This window comes from Trachypithecus francoisi, unplaced genomic scaffold (genome assembly GCF_009764315.1).
Source record: "Trachypithecus francoisi isolate TF-2019V2 unplaced genomic scaffold, Tfra_2.0 Contig01714, whole genome shotgun sequence".
In the NCBI taxonomy this organism is placed as follows: domain Eukaryota; kingdom Metazoa; phylum Chordata; class Mammalia; order Primates; family Cercopithecidae; genus Trachypithecus; species Trachypithecus francoisi.
In genome coordinates, this window is record NW_022681451.1 from 168,112 (window position 1) to 190,256 (window position 22,145).

At 53.3% G+C, this 22,145-nt stretch overlaps 1 protein-coding gene across 5 annotated transcripts in view; it reads left to right on the forward strand.

Annotated features, from left to right (window-relative positions):
* IL3RA (interleukin 3 receptor subunit alpha) overlaps nt 1–22,145 on the forward strand; it is a 42,157-nt gene that overhangs the window by 1,951 nt on the left and 18,061 nt on the right. The window contains exons 1-4 of one of the 5 annotated variants that reach the window (XM_033199318.1): nt 12,838–13,255; nt 17,674–17,775; nt 19,824–19,942; nt 21,124–21,238. In XM_033199318.1, the coding sequence (XP_033055209.1) occupies nt 17,712–17,775; nt 19,824–19,942; nt 21,124–21,238 (298 nt within the window). In that variant the 5' untranslated portion in view covers nt 12,838–13,255; nt 17,674–17,711. Of the gene's footprint in view, nt 1–12,837; nt 13,256–17,673; nt 17,776–19,823; nt 19,943–21,097; nt 21,239–22,145 lie in introns of those variants that run through there. The other 4 variants (XM_033199297.1, XM_033199290.1, XM_033199308.1 and 1 more) reach the window with 4 other exon arrangements.

Sequence of the window (22,145 nt, forward strand, 5' to 3'; positions counted from 1 at the left end):
GTCATTGCATTTAGGGTCCACCCTGCTCCAGCATGATCTCGTCTCCGGATCCCTTAACTAAAGGACATCTGCAAATACTCTATTTCCAATTAAGATTCTATTCACAGGCTCCAGGTGGATGCGAATTTGGGGGATGGGGAAAGCAGTCAATGCAGCACAGTTACCAAAAAGCAATATTCCACTCCAGGAGGAGAAAATTGCAGGAAAAGACTCACAAGTGCCCGAAACAGCCTGTGAAGACGGACAGAGGCCAATGCCTGGGCTCCGTGGCAAGCAGCTGAGATCCGCCCAAGGAGATCTGTGTACCTGGAAAAGGCGAGACAAATCCTTAAGAATGTCAAGACGCGGGGCCGAGGCGGGCCGATCACGAGGTCAGGAGTTGGAGACCAGCCTGGCCAACATGGTGAAACCCCGTCTCTACTAAAAATACACAAATTAGCCCGGCGTGGAATCCCAGCTACTCGGGAGGCTGAGGCAGGAGAATCGTTGGAACCCCGGGAGACGGTTTTGCAGGATAGATACATTCAAGAGATCTTTTTTTTTTTTTTTTTTTTTTTTGAGACGGAGTCTCGCTCTGCCACCCAGGCTGGAGTGCAGTGGCCGGATCTCAGCTCACTGCAAGCTCCGCCTCCCGGGTTTACGCCATTCTCCTGCCTCAGCCTCCCGAGTAGCTGGGACTACAGGCGCCCGCCTCGTCGCCGGCTAGTTTTTTTTTTGTATTTTTAAGTAGAGACAGGGTTTCACCGTATTAGCCAGGATGGTCTCGATCTCCTGACCTCGTGATCCGCCCGTCTCGGCCTCCCAAAGTGCTGGGATGACAGGCTTGAGCCACCGCGCCCGGCCACATTCAAGAGATCTACGGTACAACACACGGCCGGGCGCGGTGGCTCACGCCTGTCATCTCACCAGTTAGGGAGGCCGAGGCGGGCGGATCACGAGGTCAGGAGTTCGAGACCAGCCTGACCAACATGGCGAAAGCCCGTCTCTACTAAAAATATAAAAATTAGTCAGGTGTGGTGGCGGGTGCCTCGAATAACAGCTACACAGGAGGTGAGGCGGGAGAATGGTTTGAACCCGGGAGGCAGAGCTTGCAGCGAGCCAAGATCACGTCACTGCCCTCCAGCCTGGGCGACTGAGTGAGGCTCCATCTCAAACATGAATAAATAAAACTGAGTGCAGTTGGGGCCCCTCCTCCCCGAGGTCAAGTCCAGACAGAAGTGGGTCTGAGCAGTAGCAGAGGCAGTGGCATTTCAGGACCGGGGACCCCGGAGTCAGCCTCACGGAGGGGAGGCTGGGGGAGGGGGTTTAGCAGCTCCTTCATTTCCCCTGGACAGACGTGCATTTCCGCCCTCCGAGAGCCCAGGGCAAGCGCGAGGAGTCAGCACGCAGCCTGAGAGACCGACTGGTCATGGAACGTCTCAGCGACACCTTCCCGAGGCGGGTCTTGCAGGGACCTCTGGGGCTAGTTCCTGGCTCCAGGCAGGCCTGGGTTCCGTGACCCCACGATTGCCTGTGGAATTCCCCTGAGATCGGGGGCTTTCCTGGCGAAGTTTCCCAGTGAAAACGCATCCGGTCACAGACTCTGCAGTCCCCTCGTTCCCAGGCTGCCTGGGGAAACGGGGCGCCATCGCTGAGATTTCTTTTCTTTTCTTTTCTTTTTTGAGATGGAGTCTTGCTCTGTCACCCAGCCTGGAGTTCAGTGGCGCAATCTCGGCTCGCCGCAAGCTCCGCCTCCTGGGTTCAAGCCATTCTCCTACCTGAGCCTCCACAGTAGCTGGGATTACAGGCACCTGTCACTACGCCTGGCGAATTTTTTGTAGTTTTTTAGTAGACACGAGGCTTCACCATGTTGACCAGGCAGGTCTTGAACTCTTGATCTCGTGATCCGTCCACCTCAGCCTCCCAAAGTGCTGGGATTACAGGAATCAGCCACCGCGCCCGGCCTGACCCTGACACATCTTGATCTCAGATTCCTGACCTCCAGGACAGGGACAGGACGTTGTGATCAAGGTGCAGCCTGTGGCATGGAGATCGGCAAGGCCTGAGTCTGCTCCAGCAGCCAAACAGGACGGCTGCGTCACCAGAGGGAGACCAGAGGTCTCCACCCATCACCCAGGCTGGGGGAGAGCGGTGGACAGAACCCCAGAGGAGGGTTAACTGAAGCCATGTCCCATCCCGCTTACCTGGCCACTGTGCACCCCTCAACATCCTCACACGGGATGCCTCGGCCTCCCGAGTAGCTGGGATGACAGGCACCTGCCATCATGTCCAGCTTATTTTTTTCCTTTTTCTGTTTGAGACAGAGTCTTGCTGTGTTGCCCAGGCTGGAGTGCAGTGGCGCGATCTCAGCTCACTGCAACCTCCGCCTCCTGGGGTTCAAGCGATTCTCCTGCCTCAGCTTCCTCAGTAGCTGGGAGGCGGAGCTTGCAGTGAGCCGAGATCTGGCCACTGCACTCCAGCCTGGGCAACACAGCAAGACTCTGTCTCAACAACAACAACAACAAAAAATTAACTGGACATGATGGCAGGTGTCTGTCATCCCAGCTACAGGGGAGGCTGAGGCAGGAGAATCGCTTGAACCCAGGAGGTGGAGCTTGCAGTGAGCTGAAATCCCACCACTGCACTCCAGTCTGGGTGACAGAGCGAGACTCCATCTCAAAAAAGAAAAAAAAAGAAAGAAAGAAAGAAAGAAAATTAGCCAGGCATGGTGGGGGGCACCTGTCATCCCAGCTACTCGGAAGGCTGAGGCAGGAGAATCGCTTGAACCCGGGAGGCGGAGGTTGCAGTGAGCCGAGATCGTGCCACTGCACTCCAGCCTGGGTGACAGAGTGAGACTCGGTCTCAAAAAACAGACAACAAAAAGTCGGCTGTGCTCCTGGCGTGTGTGGCACACACACAAGGGTCTGCGCACACAGGTGCACGCCTTGCTGCGTGAAGGAGGCTCTATTTCGGGTGTCTCCCATCTGCGTTATCTCCCAGATTCACCCACCATCCCTTCCCATTTCTTGTTTCTGTTCCTCCCGCCTTGTGCAGTCCTGCCAAGGCTGCCACGACCCCTGCCGGGCGCGGTGGCTCACGCCTGTCATCCCAGCCCTTTGGGAGACTGAGGCGGGTGGATCCCCTGAGGTCAGGAGATCGAGACCAGCCTGGCCAACATGGTGAAACCCCGTCTCTACTAAAAATACAAAAATTAGTCGGGCGTGATGGCGGGCGCCTGTTATCCCAGCTACTCGGGAGGCTGAGGCAGGAAAATCGCTTGAATCTGGGAGTGGAGGTTGCACTGAGCTGAGATCGCACCACGGCTCTCCAGCCTGGGGGACAGAGCGAGACTCCATTTAAAAAAAAAAAAAAGGGCCGGGCGCGGTGGCTCAAGCCTGTAATCCCAGCACTTTGGGAGGCCGAGACGGGCGGATCACGAGGTCAGGAGATCGAGACCATCCTGGCTAATACGGTGAAACCCCGTCTCTACTAAGAAAAATACAAAAAACTAGCCGGGCGACGAGGCGGGCGCCTGTAGTCCCAGCTACTCGGGAGGCTGAGGCAGGAGAATGGCGTGAACCCGGGAGGCGGAGCTTGCAGTGAGCTGAGATCGTGCCACAGCACTCCAGCCCGGGCGGCAGAGCGAGACTCCGTCTCAAAAAAAAAAAAAAAAAAATTAGCTGGACACGATGGCAGGTGTCTGTAGTCCCAGCTACTCGGGAGACTGAGTCAGGAGAATCACTTGAACTCGGGAAGCAGAGGTTGCAGTGAGCCAAGATCGTGCCACGGCACTCCAGCCTGGATGACAGAGCTCAAAATAAGCAAATAAATAAAATAAGCAAAATAAGCAAACAAATAAATAAATAAATAAAATGGTCCCCACCAGGCACGGTGGCTCACACCTGTAATCCCAGCACCTTAGGAGGCCGGCATTTTGCCTGAGGTCAGGAGTTCGACACCAGCCTGGCCAACATGACAAAACCCCGTCTCTACTAAAAACACAAAAATTAGCCGGGCGTGGTGGCCGGCGCACCTGTCATCCCAGCTACTCGGGAGGCTGAAGCGGGAGAATGTCTTGAACCCGGGAGGCGGAGGTTGCAGTGAGCCGAGATCACACCACTGCACTCCAGCCTGGGCGACAGAGAGAGACTCCATCTAAATAAAATAAAATTAAAATAAAAATAAAAGAAAATGATCCCATCCCCCCAGACTCAAGGTGTTGGGTTTGTTTTGTTTTTTTGTTTTTTGTTTTTTGGGTTTTTTTAAGACAGAGTCTCGCTCTGTCGCCCGGGCTGGAGTGCAGTGGCCGGATCTCAGCTCACTGCAAGCTCCGCCTCCCGGGTTCACGCCATTCTCCTGCCTCAGCCTCCCGGGTAGCTGGGACTACAGGCGCCCGCCACCGCGTCCGGCTCGTTTTTTCTTTTTCTTTTTCTTTTCTTTTTTTTTTTTTTTTTGGTATTTTTTAGTAGAGACGGGGTTTCACCGTGTTTGCCAGGATGGTCTCGATCTCCTGACCCCGTGATCCGCCCGTCTCGGCCTCCCAAAGTGCTGGGATGACAGGCTTGAGCCACCGCGCCCGGCCGGTGTTGGTTTTTAAAGGGTTGTTTTCTTTGTTTTTTATTTCTATTTTTATTTTAGTTTACTTGAAGTTCTGGGATACATGTGCAGAACATGCAGGTTTGTTAAGTGGCTGTACACGTGCCATGGTGGTTTGCTGTACCCATCAAGTCGTCACATAGGTTGTAAGCCCTGCATGCATTAGGTATTTGTTCCGATGCTCTCCCTTCCCCAGCCCCTCAGCTCCCGACTGGCTCTGGTGTGTGATGTTCCCCTCCCTGTGTCCATGTGTTCTCATTGTTCAACTCCCACTGATGAGTGAGAACGTGAGGTGATTGGTTTTCTGTTCCTGTGTGAGTTGCTGAGAATGACGGTTTCCAGCTTCATCCATGTCCCTGCAAAGGACATGAACTCATCCTTTTTCATGGCTGCATAGTATTCCACGGTGTGTCTCTGTGGCACATTTTCTTTCTGCAGTGTATCCTTGATGGGCATTTGGGTTGGTTCCAAGTCTCGGCTATTGTGAACAGTGCCGCAATAAACATACGTGTGCCCGTGTCTTTATGGTAGAATGACAGATCATGTAAAGGGTTATTTTCTACTACACGTGATAAAATTACTTAGAACTGAATGCTTAGTAATACTGGGAAGACCTAAGTAAGATTGTGTCAATCTCTGGGTTGCAACATTGTCACCCTCATTTTGTAAGATGTTACCATGGAAAAAAAAAAAGCTGACCCCACTGTGCAAAGGTGTTTGTATTAATTTTTTTTTTTTTTCAGATGGAGTCTCGGTCTGTCGCCCAGGCTGGAGTGCAGTGGCGCGATCTCGGCTCACTGCAACCTCCACCTCCCGGGTTCAAGCGATTCTCCTGCCTCAGCCTCCCGAGTAGCCGGGACGACAGGAGCCCGTCACCATGCCTGGGTCATTTTTGTATTTTTAGTAGACAGGGGTTTCACCATGTTGGCCAGGCTGGTCTCAAACTCCTGACCTCAGGTGATGCGTCCACCTCGGCCTCCCAAAGTGCTGGGATGACAGGCGTGAGCCACCGCACCCCACCGTATACTTGGATTTTTGACTGCAGGAGATGGCAGGGTCTGTAACCCTCACATTGTTGAGGAGTCAATTCTGTACCAACACATCTTGGTTGTAGGTTAAATATATCCGATTTAAAAAAAATAAGGAAGCGGTTAGCCGTGAGGTGACATCCAGTTGAGAACCCCATCGTTTCCAACTTCCTTTTCTGGGCGAGGTGGCAGGTGTCCGTCATCCCAGCTCCTTGGGAGGCTGAGGCGGGAGAATCGCTCGAACCCGGGAGGCGGAGGTGGCCGTGAGCCGAGATCGTACCATTGCACTCCAGCCTGGGCGACAGGAGCGAAAAGTCCATCTCAAAAACACAAAACAAAACCTGTGTGGGAGGCTTTGGTGGGGCCTGGGTGCACCCCTCGCCTCCTGGGCCGCTGTCAACGTTTCAGCCTGTCTGTAGACAGTGGACAGGAGACACCCGGGTGCCCGAACACACTGCAAGGGTTGGTGGAAGCAAAAGAGAAAGAAAAAAAAAAAAAAAAAAGTCGTACAATGCCCAGTGGGTTGAAGTCCAGGCGTCCTAATGAGTCAGGATTTCGTTACAGAGGAGCGGGCACCCGGCATCTCTGCGGTGTCTGCTCTGTCGTCTGGTTGCTGGAAGTCACTGACCCAGGGGAGACCTTGACTCGGTGATCCACAGAATGAGGCAGGAAGGACGCTGGGCGGGGGACGCAGTGGGCAGCCCAGGGGGGCGCTGGGGTCAGCAGCTCATCCAGGAACGAGGAGAAGCTTTGAAAGCTGTTGGCCTCTGCGGGTCTTAGGGAGGTGGGTCTGACTTCCTGCGTTTTTGGTTTTGTTTTTTTTTTCTGGCGGGAAACGGTCACCTTAAAATATTGCAGAGCCCTCCCCACCCGATCCAGGGGCACAGGCAGGTCCAAGGCCACCCGTCCCTGAGGCCACCTCTGCCTCCTGAATCCTCACCCAAGCACCAGGCCCTGGTTTCACAGAGAGAACTCCAAAGTGGGGCCAGGACCTCACCCTCCCTCGGGGTGGGGTCAGGGCTTGCTCAACGCCCGCGCCGCCCCCTCTCAGAGACCACAGCAGGTGGGGGAAGTTACAGCCGGGGTACAGGGCACCTGGGGGGGGCCCCAAAGCCTTGGCTCTCTCTCCTTGCCATCTGGGAAGGCCTCACGATGCAACAGGCCCCGAGAGTTCCAACAGCAAGGCCACGGCCCGCTTGGAAATTTCGCTCAAGTTTCTTGCCCCCCTCCCTCCCTCTCTTCCTGCGACCTCCACCTTCCTTCCTTTCTTCCTCCCTCCCTGTCTCCTTCCTCCCTCCCTTCCTTCCTTCCCTTCTTTTTTCTTCCCTCCCTTCCTCCTTCCTTCCTTTCCTCTCTCTCCCTGTCTCCTTTCCTTCCTTGATTTCCTTCCTTTTTTCCTTCCTTCCTTCCCTCCTTCCCTCTCTTCCTGCTTCCCTCCCTCCCTCCCTTTCTTCCTTCCTTCCTCCTTTCCTCTCTCTTCCTCCCTCCGTCCCCGTCTCCTTCCTGCATCTCTCTGTCTCCTCCCTCCCTCCCTCCTTTCCCTCCCTTTTTCTTTTTCTTTTCTTCTTGTTTTGTTTGTTTCGTTTTTTGAGACAGAATCTCCCTCTGTCGTCCAGGCTGGGGTGCAATGGCACCATCTCAGCTCACTGCACCCTCTGCCTCCCGGCTTCAAGCAATTCTGCTGCCTCAGCCTCCCGAGTAGCTGGGATTACAGGCGTCTGCCACCGCGCCTGACTAATTTTTGTATTTTTTAGTAGAGATGGGGTTTCAGCATGTCAGCCAGGCTGCTCTCAAACTCCTGACCTCGTGATCCATCCGCCTCCGTCTCCCAAAGTGCTGAGATGACAGGCGTGAGCCACAGCACCCAGTCAAAGCCCCCATTTCTATAAAATAATTAAGAAATGGCCGGGCGTGGTGGCTCAAGCCTGTCATCCCAGCACTTTGGGAGGCCGAGACGGGCGGATCACGAGGTCAGGAGATCGAGACCATCCTGGCTAACACGGTGAAACCCCGTCTCTACTAAAAAATACAAAAAAAAAAAAAAAACAACTAGCCGGGCGAGGTGGCGGGCGCCTGTAGCCCCAGCTACTCGGGAGGCTGAGGCAGGAGAATGGTGTCAACCCGGGAGGTGGAGCTTGCAGTGAGCTGAGATCGTGCCACAGCACTCCAGCCCGGGCGACAGAGCGAGACTCCGTCTCAAAAAAAAAAAAAAAAAATAATAATAATAATAATAATAATAATTTAAACATTAGACTGCCTCCTTCGGATTGCCAGGGTCCCTGTACCCGCTCCCAGCAGCTCTGACATCTTCATGAAATGAAACACTCCCCACGCACTGACACCCGCCAGGCCCATTGTGGAATTTGTTTTCCTATCTTGTGTGTCTCCAAGGAGGGCTGTGACGGGGGCTGTAGTGACTGCTGATCCTGAGAGAGAGAGAGAAAGGAGGGAACGCCTGTATTTCAGCACTTTGGGAGGCCAACACGGGTGGATCACCTGAGGTCAGGAGTTTGAGACCGGCCTGACCAACATGGAGCTACCCCGTCTCTATTAAAATACAAAATGAGCCAGCTGTGACGGCAGACGCCTGTAGTCCCAGCTACTCGGGACTCTGTCCCAGCTAAGCGCGACTCTGTCAAAAAGAAAGAAAGAGAGACAGAGAGAGGAGAAAGAAAAAAAAGAGAAGAAAGAGAGAGAGGGAGGGAGGGAAAAAGGAAGGAAGGGAGGGAGGGATAGGAGGCGGAAAGAAATATAAACGAAAGGAAAGAAAGGGAAACGAAGAGAACCGGAAGGAAGGAGGGAAGAGGGAGGAAGGAAAGAGAGAAAGGGAGGTAGAAAAGAAGGATGAAAGGAAAGAACAGGAAGAAAGGAAAATCAGAAGGGAAGAAAGGAAGGAAGGAAGAAAAAAGAAGGAAAGAGAGGAAGGAAGAAAAGAAGGAAAAAGAAAGAACAGAAGAAAGAAAAAAGGAAGGAAAGGAAGAAAGAAAAAAGGTAGGAAGAAGGAAAAAGCAAGAACGAACAGCACGGGAAGAAAGATAAAAGAAGGAAAGGAAGGAAGGAAGAAAAAAGAAGGAAAGAAAGGAGGGAAGAAAGAAAAAAGGTAGGAAGAAAAGAAGGAAAAGGAAAGAGAACAAGAAAGAAAGAAGAAAGGTAGGAAGGAGAAGAGGGAGGGAGAGGAGGACGGAGGAAAGTCTAAAACCCTTTGGTTTGATTTCGGGGCCTTCTGGAAACTCAGGATCCTTGCCCCAAATCACACTTTGACTCACTTCTCTGCCTCCTCCCGTGGCCGTGTCACGCCAGTGCCTGTGTGTGTTGTAACAGGAGCCGTTCTGAGGTAAAAGCGTGGGGTCATTTTGCCTCGTGATCCCCTTGTCATCCCCACGCTTCGCCTAGGACCTGCCTGGCACCTCCTCCTGCATTTCAAGTCCCCCTGCGTCCCCGCCTGTGCCCGTCTCCACCCTCTCTTTCCCAGGCCCTTGTTTCCCCGGAGCTGGTGGGCGATGACCCGCTCAGGTTGGTGCCTCAGAGTCCTCCTCTGACCTGCGTCCCTGCCCAGAACGCCGAGGGCATGGCGGCGTCGAACACGGGCCTAGGGTGTCACTTCTTCTGCGAGTCCACCTGTCACGCCTGTCTGCCTAGAGCAGGGTCCCAGACCCAGGGGGACCCCAGACCGAGCCGAATGCGCGGTGAATGGGCATTGAAGGTCCAACGCCGCTCATTTCAGAAACGCCTGAATTCTCTTTTTTTTTTTTTTTTTTTTTTTTTGAGACGGAGTCTCGCTCTGTCGCCCAGGCTGGAGTGCAGTGGCCGGATCTCAGCTCACTGCAAGCTCCGCCTCCCGGGTTGACACCATTCTCCTGCCTCAGCCTCCCGAGTAGCTGGGACAACAGGCGCCCGCCACCTCGCCCGGCTAGTTGTTTTTTTTTTTTTGTATTTTTTAGTAGAGACGGGGTTTCACCGTGTTAGCCAGGATGGTCTCAATCTCCTGACCTCGTGACCTCGTGATCCGCCCGCCTCGGCCTCCCAAAGTGCTGGGATGACAGGCTTGAGCCACCGCGCCCGGCCTAGAAACGCCTGAATTCTCAACAACATGTGAGTTCTGGGCCGGGCGCCGTGGCTCACGCCTGTCATCCCAGCACTTTGGGAGGCCTAGGTGGACGGATCACCTGAGGTCACGAGCTGAGACCAGCCTGGTCACCACGGTGAAACCCCGTCTCTCCTAAAAATACAAAAATGAGCCCAGTGTGGTGGCGGGCACCTGTCATCTCAGCTGCTCAGGAGGCTGAGGCGGGAGAACGGCGTGAACCCGGGAGGCAGAGGTTGCAGTGAGCCGAGATCGCGCCCCTGCCCTCCAGCCTGGGCGACAGAGCGAGACTCCGTCTGCAAAAAAAAAAAAAAAACAAACAAAAAAGATGTGAATTCTGAACCTGTAGCAGGAAGTAGGAGAGGAGTCCTTTCCTTGGGGGAAACAAATGACCGCAAACTGGACGGCTTAAAACAACAGAAATGTGTTCTCTGGCAGAGTCCTGGAGACCAGAAGTCTGAGATTCAACTTTCTCAGAGTCACACTCCCTCCAGAAGCTCCAGGGGAGGATCCTTCCTGCCTCTCCCAGCCCCTGGGGGCTCCAGGCGTCCCTGGGCTTGTGGCCGCATCACTGCAGTCTCTGCCTCCGTCTCCACGTGGCCTCCTCCTCTGTCTGTGTCTCCTCTTCTGACTCTTAGAAGGACACCTATGATGGCATTTTGCATGTAAGGACCATCTGCTTCAGGACAAGGTAATCTCCAGATTGACCTTAATTACATCTGCAAAGACCTCTGTGTCTCCTCTTCTGTCTCTTAGGACACCTGTCATTGGATTTAGGACCCAGCCTCATCCAGGAGGATCTCATCTCTAGATCCTTTACTTAATTGCATCTGCAAAGAGCCTGTTGCTGAATAAGGCCTTATTCCTGGTCTGGGCATTAGGACACGGACAGATCTTTCTGGGGCTATAGTTTAATTCACTGCAGGTGTATCTAGTTCCCTCCAGAGGCTCTAGGGGAGGATCCTTCCTGCCTCTCCCAGCTCCTGGGGGCTCCAGGTGTCCGTGGGCTGGTGGCCACATCACTCCAGTCTCCGCCTCCGTCTCCACGTGGCCTCCTGCTCTGTGTCTACATCTCCTCTTCTGTCTCTCAGAAGGACACCTGTCACTGCCTTTAGAGTCCATCCCACTCCCAGAAAATCTCATTGGAGTTCATTATATCAGCAACAACGCTCTTCCCAAATAAGGTCAGGTTCTGAGACTCCAGGTGGACGTCAATTTAGGGGGCGGTGGGGAGAGAGGTAACTCACCCTGGAACAGCAGTGGAGAGAAAAGAAGCTGGGGCAGGGCCGGGCTCCATGGCTCACGCCTGTCATCCCAGCACTTTGGGAGGCCGAGGCGGGCAGATCACTTGACGTCAGGAGCTTAAGAGCAGCCTGGCCAATATGGAGAAACCCCGTCTCTACTAAAAATACAAAAAATTAGCCAGGTGTGGTGGCGGGCGCCTGTCATCCCAGCTACTTGGGAGGCTGAGGCAGGAGAATCGCTTGAACCTGGGGCACAGGTTGCAGTGAGCGGAGATCGCGCCACCACACTCCAGCCTGGAAAAAAGAAAAAAAAAAGGGAACCGGGCTGCAAGGTGGAGGCTCCAGGGACGGGCTGAGGTTGGACTGGAATTGGGGAACGAGAGAGTTGGTAAATTCAGAGGGAGGGAAGGGGTGTCTGGGAGTGCATGTGCTGAGCAAACAGAAAGAACAGATTTCAGCGTTGGAAAGGGAAGCCGGGGACATGTCGGTGGGTGCCCCATTCGGGGCTGGACTTTACTAAGGGCTTTTTCTGAGACAGAGTGTTGCTTTATCACCCAGGCTGGAGTGCAGTGGTGTCATCCTGGCTCACTGTAACCTCTGCCTCCCAGGTTCAAACTATTCTCCTGCCTCAGTCTCCAGAGAAGCTGGGATTACGGGCACCTGCCACCACGCCTGGCTAATTTTTTTACTTTTACTAGAGACGAGGTTTCACCATGTTGGCCAGGATGGTCTTGAACTCCTGACCTCAGGTGATCCACCTGCCTCAGCCTCCCAAAGTGCTGGGATGACAGGCGTGAGCCACCACACCTGACCACTAAGATATCTTTTTTTTTGGGGGGGGTGGGGGGGACGGAGTTTTGCTCTTGTCACCCAGGCTGTAGTGCACTGGCGCCAGCCTGGCTCACTGTAACCTCCGCCTCCCACGTTCAAACTATTCTCCTGCCTCAGCCCCCCGAGAAGCTGGGATTACAGGCACCTGCCAGCATGCCTGGCTAATGTTTTTATTTTTACTAGAGACGGGGGTTTTGCCATGTTGGCCAGGGTGGTCTCAATCTCTTGACCTCAAGTGATCTGCCCGCCTCGGCCTCCCAAAGTGCTGGGATGACAGGCGTGAGCCACCGCACCTGACCACTAAGATATCTTTTTTTTTTTTTTTTCTGAGATAGAGTCTTGCTTTATCACCCAGGCTGGAGTGCAGTGGCGCCAGCCTGGCTCACTGTAACCTCTGCCTCCCAGGTTCAAATTCTCCTGCCTCAGCCTTGGGAGAAGCTGGGATTACAGGCACCTGCCACCATGCCTGGCTAATTTTTTAATTTTTACTAGAGATGCGGGTTTTGCCATGTTGGCCAGGATGATCTCAAACTCCTGACCTCAGCTGATCCACTCACCTCAGCCTCCCAAAGTGCTGGGATGACAGGCGTGAGCCACCACACCTGACCACTAAGATATCTTTTTTTTTTTTTTTTTTTTCTGAGATAGAGTCTTGCTTTATCACCCAGGCTGGAGTGCAGTGGCGCCAGCCTGGCTCACTGTAACCTCTGCCTCCCAGGTTCAAACTATTCTCCTGCCTCAGTCTCCAGAGAAGCTGGGATTACAGGCACCTGCCATCATGCCTGGCTAATTTTTTTAAATTTTTACTAGAGACGGGGATTTCGCCATGTTGGCCAGGATGGTCTGAATCTCTTGACCTCAAGTGATCCGCCCGCCTCGGCCTCCCAGAGTGCTGGGATGACAGGCGTGAGCCACCGCGCCTGGCCACTCACATGTCTTTAATAAGATCCGTCATCTGAGACCGGGAGCCACCTCCTCTGCCTGGGCACAGGGAGGAGACACAGGCAGGAGCCCCTGGATAGCAGCGTTCACCCCTCCAGAGCTGAATTTACTCTGTCAGGAAGTTGCCCAACCCTGCTTGAATAGCTAGCCTGAATTCTAATTATAGGAAACAAACACTGGCAGAAAAAAAAAAATGAGAACGGGGAACAGGACCATTTTCAAAGAAAGAGTCTTTCAAGGAAAGTCTGCCGCGGGTTACCAACCTGCTGACCCCGGGACCTCAGCCCGTGGGAGAGGAAGGGGGTCTCTGACGGCCCCCTCCCCACAGCCAGATCCCCATTGGGTCTGACTCTCCGGGGTGGGGCCCCGGCTGGAGCTTATAAAACAGCTCAATCTGGGAGGACAAGCTTCGGTTTCTCTTCGGGGAAAGCTGCTTCTACCACACCCAGGGAAACGATCCGAGACAGCCGAGGGGTCGGGACGCTCCAGATCTTCTGGACTGGAGCCACGAAGGCTGTTTCTTCCACACAGCACTTGCATCTGCATTTAAGGTAAGATCCCCTCTCCAGGGTGGGATGAGGGAAAGGTGGCAGGCAGGGGAGGCGGTGGACGGTGGGTTCTTAAATCCGTCCTGGCAGACACGGGGCATTGGCACCCAACCGGTTTCCGCTGACACCTGCCGTCCGTGGGTACCACACGGCACGTTGAACGGCCGGGTAACCAAAGAAGGATGTTTGCAATCCCGTTCATCGTTGGTATGTGGCTCCCGTGCTGCTGGGTTGAGAAAGGTGATAGTGGGTTAGGAGTCATGTTGCTGCGTTTTCTGCTTTTTCGGCGTGCTTGCTAGAAAATGTAAACACACACACGTGCCCAGAGTTCTCTGTTTGTTAGAAAGCTAGTGGAAGAGCTCACGCCCAGGGGGTGTGACTGCCAGCCCGGTAGCCGCTTTTGGGGCTGGGACCCCAGTCTTTTCATGGTGTTCTCAGTGGTTTTCAAAGGCTGGTGAAACCTCAGGTCCCTCCTAGCAGCTTTATTCACAGTGGCCAAGAGGTGGAGAGAACCCTCATACCCATCTATAGATGAATGGAGAAATATAATGTGTTCCATCCACACAGTGGAATATTACGCAGCCATGAAAAGGAACAAGCAGCTTTATTCACGGCAGCCAAGGGGTGGAGACAGCCCTCATACCCCCTATTCACGGTAGCCAAGAGGTGGAGAGAACCCTCATACCCATCTATAGATGAATGGAGAAATATGATGTGCTCCATCCACACAGTGGAATATTACACAGCCATGAAAAGGAACAGGGCTTTGCCACAGGCGGCAATGTGGGTGAACACTGAGGACATCATGCTTCCTGAGAGAAGCCAGATACAAAAAGATCTGTAGTGTCTGTACGATTGCATTTATTCCCTATATCCAGGTACAGGCAAATCCACAGAGACAGAAAATGGATGAGTTGTTGCCAGGGGCTGGGGTGGGGAAAGGATGGGTCTTTAATGGACCTGGGGTCTCCTTCTGGAGTGATGACAATGTTCTAGAAGATAGTACTGGTGGTTTGTTTTTTGTTTTTGTTTTTTGAGACAGAGTCTCACTCTGTCGCCCAGGCTGGCGTGCAGTGGCACCATCTCAGCTCACTACAAGCTCCGCCTCCCGGGTTCAAGCGATTCTCCTGTCTCAGCCTCCCGAGTAGCTGGGATGACAGGTGCACCACCACGCCCGGCTCATTTTGTATTTTCAGTAGAGACGGGGTTTCAGCACGTTGGCCAGGCTGGTCTCGAACTCCTGACCTCAGGTGATCCTCCGACCTCGGTCCCCAAAATGCTGGGATTCCAGGCGTGAGTCCCCGCACCTGTCCCTCCCAGTGTATCGCATTCCGTGTGCGTAAAAGTTGCTGCTTGTGGGATCCTTGACATTTCCATCGTAAAGATGCTGAATTTCCCGGGAGCCCCGAGGCGCCTGGCAACGGGTCAGGAGACACGGAGCACCCCCAGCAGACAGCCTCGAATGATAGAGGCTTGGAGACACCTCCTGGACCGCACGGTAGGGAGATTCGAAGGCTTGATTCCCAGCTGGGATCCTCCAGGTAACACGTCCTGAGAGGCCCAGGGAGGTTTCCCCGCCCTGGGGAAGGGGTGGTGCCTGAGGCAGGTGAGGCTCTCAGTCACCCCTTGGCAGGGCGGAGGAATGAAAAGTCTCTTTGCGTGCCAGCCCCAAGCTGGTCCCCGAGGCACCATGACCCAGGAGGAGGCCTCTGGATTGTTTTTACTGCTGCTAACAGAGGTGTTAAGGGTGTTTAACAAACATGAGTGGGACCCTCAGGAGAGTCTGCAGCGGCCCGTCCCAGCGGGCAAAGAAAGCGAGCACGCCGGCCAGGCACGGTGGCTCACGCCTGTCATCCCAGCACTTCGGGAGGCGGAGGCGGGTGGATCGTGAGGTCGGGAGTTTGAGACCAGCCCGGCCAACATGGTGAAACCCCTTTTCTACTAAAAATACTAAAATTAACTGGGTGGGGTGGCAGGTGCCTGTCATCCCAGCTACTGGGGAGGCTGAGGCAGGAGAATCTCTTGAACTCGGGAGGCGGAGGTTGCAGTGAGCCGAGATCGCGCCCCTGCACTCCAACCTGGGCAACAGAGTGAGATTCTGTCTCCAAAAAAAAAAAAAGAAAGAAAGAAAGAAAAAATGAAGAACCAGCCTGTCTCGGACATCGGAAACAGTTCCAGCCCAGGAGGCTGAGGCCCCGCACCCCTTTGTTACGGTAACTGCAGCCACTTAAGAATTTCTGTCTGTGTTGACTCATAATTCTAATTAAACTTCCTTCCACTGCTTTGTCATCTGAGTTCCCCGGTGTGCCACAGGGGAGAGTTTTCCTGGTTTGTGGATACAGCCGGAGCCAGGAACGGGCTATCCTTTTTATTTATTTATTTTTTGAGACGGAGTCTCGCTCTGTCATCCAGGCTGGAGTGAGTGGCCGGATCTCGGCTCACTGCAAGCTCTGCCTCCCGGGTTCAAGCCATTCTCCTGCCTCAGCCTCCCGAGTAGCTGGGACTGCAGGCGTGTGAAAAATTGTTTTTTTAATTGACAAAATTGTATATATTTGTGGTGTCTAACCCTGTTTTGAAAGATGGATACTTTGTGGAATGGTTAAGTCAAGCTAATTCACATATACGTACCTCATCTGCTTTCTTTTTTTGTTTTTATTTTTATTTATTTTATTTTATTTTATTTTTTGAGACGGAGTCTTGCTCTGTGGCCCAGGCTGGAGTGCAGTGGCCAGATCTCAGCTCACTGCAAGCTCCGCCTCCCGGGTTCACGTCATTCTCCTGCCTCAGCCTCCTGAGTAGCTGGGATTACAGGCGCCCGCCACCGCGCCCGGCTAATTTTTTGTATTTTTAGTAGAGACGGAGTTTCACTGTGGTCTGGATCTCCTGACCTCGTGATCCGCCCGTCTCGGCCTCCCAAAGTGCTGGGATGACAGGCGTGAGCCACCGCGCCCGGCCTATTTTTATTTTTTTGAGGTGGAGTCTCTCTCTGTTGCCCAGGCTGGAGTGCAGTGGTGTGATCTCGGCTCACTGCAACCTCTGCCTCCCGGGTTCAAGTGATTCTCCTGCCTCAGCCTCCCGAGTAGCTGGGATGACAGGCATGTGTCACCACACCCAGGTAATTTTTGTATTTTTAGTAGAGACAGGGTTTCACCATGTTGACCAGGCTAGTCTTGAACTCCTGACCTCAGGCGATCCACCTGCCTCGGCCTCTCAAAGTGCCGGGATGACAGGCGTGAGCCACCACACCCAGCTGGTAGAGGTTCTTTCAAAATGGAAAGGCTGATGCTCACATACACACTCATGCAAACACCTCTGTACACATACATTCACACATGCATGCACATAAATATGCACTTTTAGGCACATACAGGCACGCACACAAGCAGACTCATGCGTGTATATTGGTGTATGCACATGTGTGTATGCATGGAACACATGCACAGATACATATGCATGAAAACACACAAACACAGCCGGGCGTGGTGGCTGACACCTGTAACCCCAGCACTTGGGAAGGAAAAGGCAGGTGGATCACCTGAGGTCAGGAGTTCAAGACCAGCCTGGCCCACATGGTGAAACCCTGTCTCTACTAAAAAACACAAAATTTAGGTTGGGCGCGGTGGCTCACGCCTGTCATCCCAGCACTTTGGGAGGCCGAGACGGGCGGGTCACCTGAGGTCAGGAGTTCGAGACCAGCCTGGCCAACATGGTGAAACTCCGTCTCTACTAAAAACACAAAATTACCCGGGCGTGGTGGTGCACGCCTGTCATCCCAGCTACTTGGGAGGCTGAGGCAGGAGAATCGCTTGAATCAAGGAGACAGAGGTTGCAGTGAGCCGAGATCGCGTCACTGCCCTCCAGCCTGGGCAACAAGAGCGAAAACTCTGTCTCAAAAACAAAAAAAAAACAAAAAAAAAACAAAAATTAGCTGGGCATGGTGGCAGGTGCTTGTCATCCCAGCTACTCAGGGGGCTGAGGCAGGAGAATCACTTGAACCTGGGAGGCGGAGGTTGCAACGCGCCGAGATCGTGCCACTGCCCTCCAGCCTCGATGACAGAGCGAGACTCTGTCGCACACAGAAAAGAAAACACACAAACACGTGTGCACACGTACAGTACACGTGTGTGCACAGGCAGGCATGCGGTCATGTGCAAACGTGCAGACAGACATGGCTACGCACAGGCACGCACACATATACACCCACGTACACACAGACACGGATATTCGTGCACACAATGCACACATGTACGTGCACACTGCGACCTACGTGCGTGTGCAAAGGTGCCTGTGCGCGCACACACACGCACACACATGCACACACATGCACACGCACTAGTTTTCCGTCCAGAAGCAGTTCCTGCGATACCCGCAACCCAGTTTCACAGCCAGTCCCCACTGCCTGACTCTCCGTTCTCCTCCAGCAGGCACCTCCGTCCTGCCTTCGGGAGCTGCCTTCCCGATGGTCCTCCTTTGGCTTATGCTGCTCCTGGTCGCCACGCCCTGTCTCCTGCAAACCAAGGAGGGTAAGAGCTGGAGAAAAAAATCCAGACTAGGGGGTAGGGGGGGCAAACGCACGACGTCAGCCTGCTGTCCGTCGTAGGCTTCAGGGAGACTTTCTCTGTTGCGCTCATGCCAGAATCTCGTGCGGTGGGTCAGGCATGACTCAGACATCCTTGCACCCGTCGCCAAGTTCCCTGTAACGCAGCGTGTGGTAAAACTGCAATACGATGTCACAGGCAGGCACCTGATGGTGACACAGACGCCATGTGAGGTCTTTTGATGAAACTCGCACGCTGGGATCAGGACTGCCAGTTTACCATTCTCAGTTTCCTGCATAGTTTAGCTTATATTTTCATTTGCTTTCTTTTTTTTTTTTTTTTTTTTTTTTTGGTTTTGAGACAGAGTCTCACTCTGTCATCCAGGCTGGAGTGCAGTGGTGTGATCTCAGTTCACTGCAACCTCCGCCTCCCGAGTTCAAGCGATTCTCCTGCCTCAGCCTCTTGGGTCACTGGGATGACAGGTGCCCACCACCACGCCTGGCTAATTTCTCTATTTTTTTTTATAGAGACGGGATTTCGCCATGTTGGTCAGGCTGGTCTCGAACTCCTGACCACAAGTGATCCACTCACCCTGGCCTCCCAAAGTACTGGGATGACAGGTGCCCATCACCACGTCTGGCTAATTTCTCTTTTTTTTTTTTTTTTGAGACGGAGTCTCGCTCTGTCGCCCAGGCTGGAGTGCAGTGGCTGGATCTCAGCTCACTGCAAGCTCCGCCTCCCGGGTTCCCGCCATTCTCCTGCCTCAGCCTCCCGAGCAGCTGGGACTACAGGCGCCCGCCTCGTCGCCCGGCTAGTTATTTTTTTGTATTTTTAGTAGAGATGGGGTTTCACCGTGTTAGCCAGGATGGTCTCGATCTCCCGACCTCTTGATCCACCCGTCTCGGCCTCCCAAAGTGCTGGGATTACAGGCTTGAGCCACTGTGCCCGGCCAATTTCTCTTTTTTTATAGGGACAGGATTTCGCCATGTTGGTCAGGCTGGTCTCGAACTCCTGACTGCAAGTGATCTGCCCGCCTCGAACCCTCAAAGTGCTGGGATTACAGGTGTGAGCCACCGCGCCCGGCCTTTTTCTCATTCATTTTTACTGTCTGCTATTGCAGCGGTTTCCTTTTAGCTTGAATTTCTTTTAACTTTAATTTGCTTTTCATTCTTTAACTTCTTTTTTTTGTTTTGTTTTTTGACACAGAGTTTCACTCTTGTCCCCCAGGCTGGAGTGCAATACCGTGACCGTGGCTCACTGCAACCTCCGCCCTCCGGGTTAGATTGATTCTCCTGGCTCAGCCTCCCAAGTACCTGGGAATACAGGCACCTGCCACCATGCCCAGCTAATTTTTCTGTTTTTAGTAGAGACGGGGTTTCACCATGTTGACCAGGCTGATCTTGAACTCCTGACCTCAGGTGATCCACCTACCTCGGCCTCCCAAAGTGCTGGATTTACCGGCGTGAGCCACCGTGCCCAAGTGTGTCATCCCAGCACTTTGGGAGGCCGAGGCAGGCGGACGATCACGAGGTCAGGAGGTCGAGACCAGCCTGGCTCACATGGTAAAACCCCGTCTCTACTAAAGATACAAAAATTAGCCGGGCGTGGTAGCTCATACCTGTAATCCCAGCTACTCGGGAGGCTGAGGCAGGAGAATTGCTTGAACCCGGGAGGTGGAAGTTGCAGTGAGCCAAGATCATGCCACTGCACTCCAGCCTGGGCGACAGGGCACTTTGGGAGGCCGAGGGGGGCAGATCATGAAGTCAGGAGTTCAAGACCAGCCTGGCCAACACGGTGAAACTCTGTCTCTACTGAAAATACAAAAACTAGCTGGGCATCGTTGTGCGCACCTGTAGTCCCAGCCACTCAGGAGACTGAGGCAGGAGAATCCCTTGAACCCGGGAGACAGAGCTTGCAGTGAGCCGAGATTGCACCACTGCACTCCAGCCTGGCGACAGAGCGAGACTCTGTCTCAAAAAAAAAAAAAAAGATTTGTGTGTATCTCTTCTAACTCCAACCTGTCACCATTTTAGATCGAAACCCACCCATCAAGAACCTAAGGATGAAAGAAAAGACTCAGCAGCTGATGTGGGACCTGAACAGAAACGTGACCGACGTTGAGTGTATCAAAGACTCCGACTATTCTATGCCGGTAAATCGCATTCTCTACGGTTGACACACGAGACGTTTCCGTCTCCTGTAGGAATGTGAGAACCAGTACTGCTCCCGTGGCTGCTGTCATGAGTACCTGGCTTCTGCCCCGAAGCCAGCTGTGGGATTTGAAGTGAGTGTGGAGGGTCTGGTTCCCCATCTGCGGGATATCCAAGGTGGCACACACTGGACAGGGTGGACGTGAAAATGAAACTAGGCTAAGCTAGGACTGGTAGAAAATCAAATCCCACGCTGGGCGCGGTGGCTCACGCCTGTCATCCCAGCACTTTGGGAGGTCGAGGAGGGCGGATCACCTGAGGTCAGGTGTTCGAGACTCGTCTGACCAACATGGTGAAACGCCGTCTCTACTAAAAATAGGAAAATTAGCCGGGTGTGCTGGCTCATGCCCGTAATTCCCAGCTACTCGGGAGCCTGAGGCAGGAGAATTGCTTGAATCTGGGAAGCGGAGGTTGCAGTGAGCCGAGATCGCACCAGTGCACTCCAGTCTGGGCGACAGAGAGAGACTGTGTCTCAAAAAGAGAGAGAGAGGACCAGGCATGGTGGCTCACACCTGTCATCCCAGCACTTTGGGAAGCTGAGGCCGGTGGATCACCGGAGGTCAGGAGTTCGAGACCAGCCTGGCCAACATGGTGATACCCCGGCTCTACTAAAAAATACAAAAAAATTAGTCGGGTGTGGTGGTGGGCACCTATAATCCCAGCACTTTGGGAGGCCAAGGCAGGCGGATCATTTGAGGTCAGGAGTTCGAAACCAGCCCGGGCAACATGGCAAAACCATGTCTCCACTAAAAATACGAAAGTTAGCCGGGCATGGTGGCGGGCACCTGTCATTCCAGCCCTTTGGGAAGCTGAGGCGGATGGATCACCTGAGGCCAGGAATTCGAGACCAGTCTGGCCAACGTGGTGAAAGCCCATCTCTACTAAAAATATAAAAGTTAGCCGGGCGTGGTGGCAGGTGCATGTCATGCCAGCTACTCAGGAGGCTGAGGCAGGAGAATCGCTTGAACCCGGGAGGCGGAGGTTGCAGTGAGCCGAGATCACACCACTGCACTCCAGCCTGGGTGACAGGAACAAAATTCGACCTCAGAAAACATCCGGACATCGTTAGCATCCAATTCAGTGTGGTCTCTCCGCAGCCATCACATTCCTACGTCTCTCTCAGGCAATGAACAATAGCTATTGCCAGTTTGGAGCCATTTCCGTATGTGAAGTCACCAACTACACCGTCCGAGTGGCCAGTCCCCCGTTCTCCACGTGGATCCTCTTCCCTGAGAACAGTGAGAAAATGTTCATCGTGTGTGTTTTCTGTTCCCTCCCTCTCTCCCTCCTTCCCTCCCTGTGTCTGTCTTGTCTGTCTGCCTCTTCCTTCTCTTTCTCTTTCTTTCCCTCCTTGCCTCACTCCTTTCTTTCCTTCTCTCCTTCTCTGCTTCCTTCCTTTCTTTTCTTTCCTTTCTTTCCTTCCTTCCTGCTTCCTTCCTTCCTTCTTTCTCTTTCTTTCCCTCCCTGCCTTACTCCTTTCTTTCCTTCTCTTCTTCTCTCCTTCCTTCCTTTTTTCTCTTTTCTTTTCTTTCCCTCCTTCCTTCTTCTTTCCTTTCCTTCCTTTCTTTCCTTCTTCCTTCCTTCCCTTTCTCTTTCTTTCCCTCCGTCTTACTCCCTTCTTTCCTTCTCTTCTCTCCTTCCTTCCTTTCTTTTTTCTCTTTTCTTTCTTTCCTTCCTTCCTTCTTCTTTCCTTTCCTTCCTTTCTTTCCTTCTTCCTTCCCTTTCTCTTTCTTTACCTCCCTGCCTCACTCCCTTCTTTCCTTCTCTTCTCTCCTTCCTTCCTTCCTTTCTTTTTTCTCTTTTCTTTTCTTTCTTTCCTTCCTTCCTCTTTCCTTCCTTCCTTCCTTCCTTCTTCCTTCTTCCTTCTCCTTCTCTCTCTTGCTCTCTCTCTTTCCCTCTATCTTTCTGTTTCTCTTTCTCCGCGTCCCGTGTTCAAGCAATTCTCCTGCCTCAGCCTCCTGAGCAGCTGGGATGACAGGCGCCCTCCACCACACCCGGCTAATTTTGTATTTTCAGTAGAGATGGGGTTTCACCTTATTGGTCAGGCTGGTCTCAAACTCCTGACCTTGTGATCTGCCGCCTCACCCTCCCAAAGTGCTGGGAGTACAGGGGTGAGCCACCGCGCCCCACCTTAAATAGAGATAG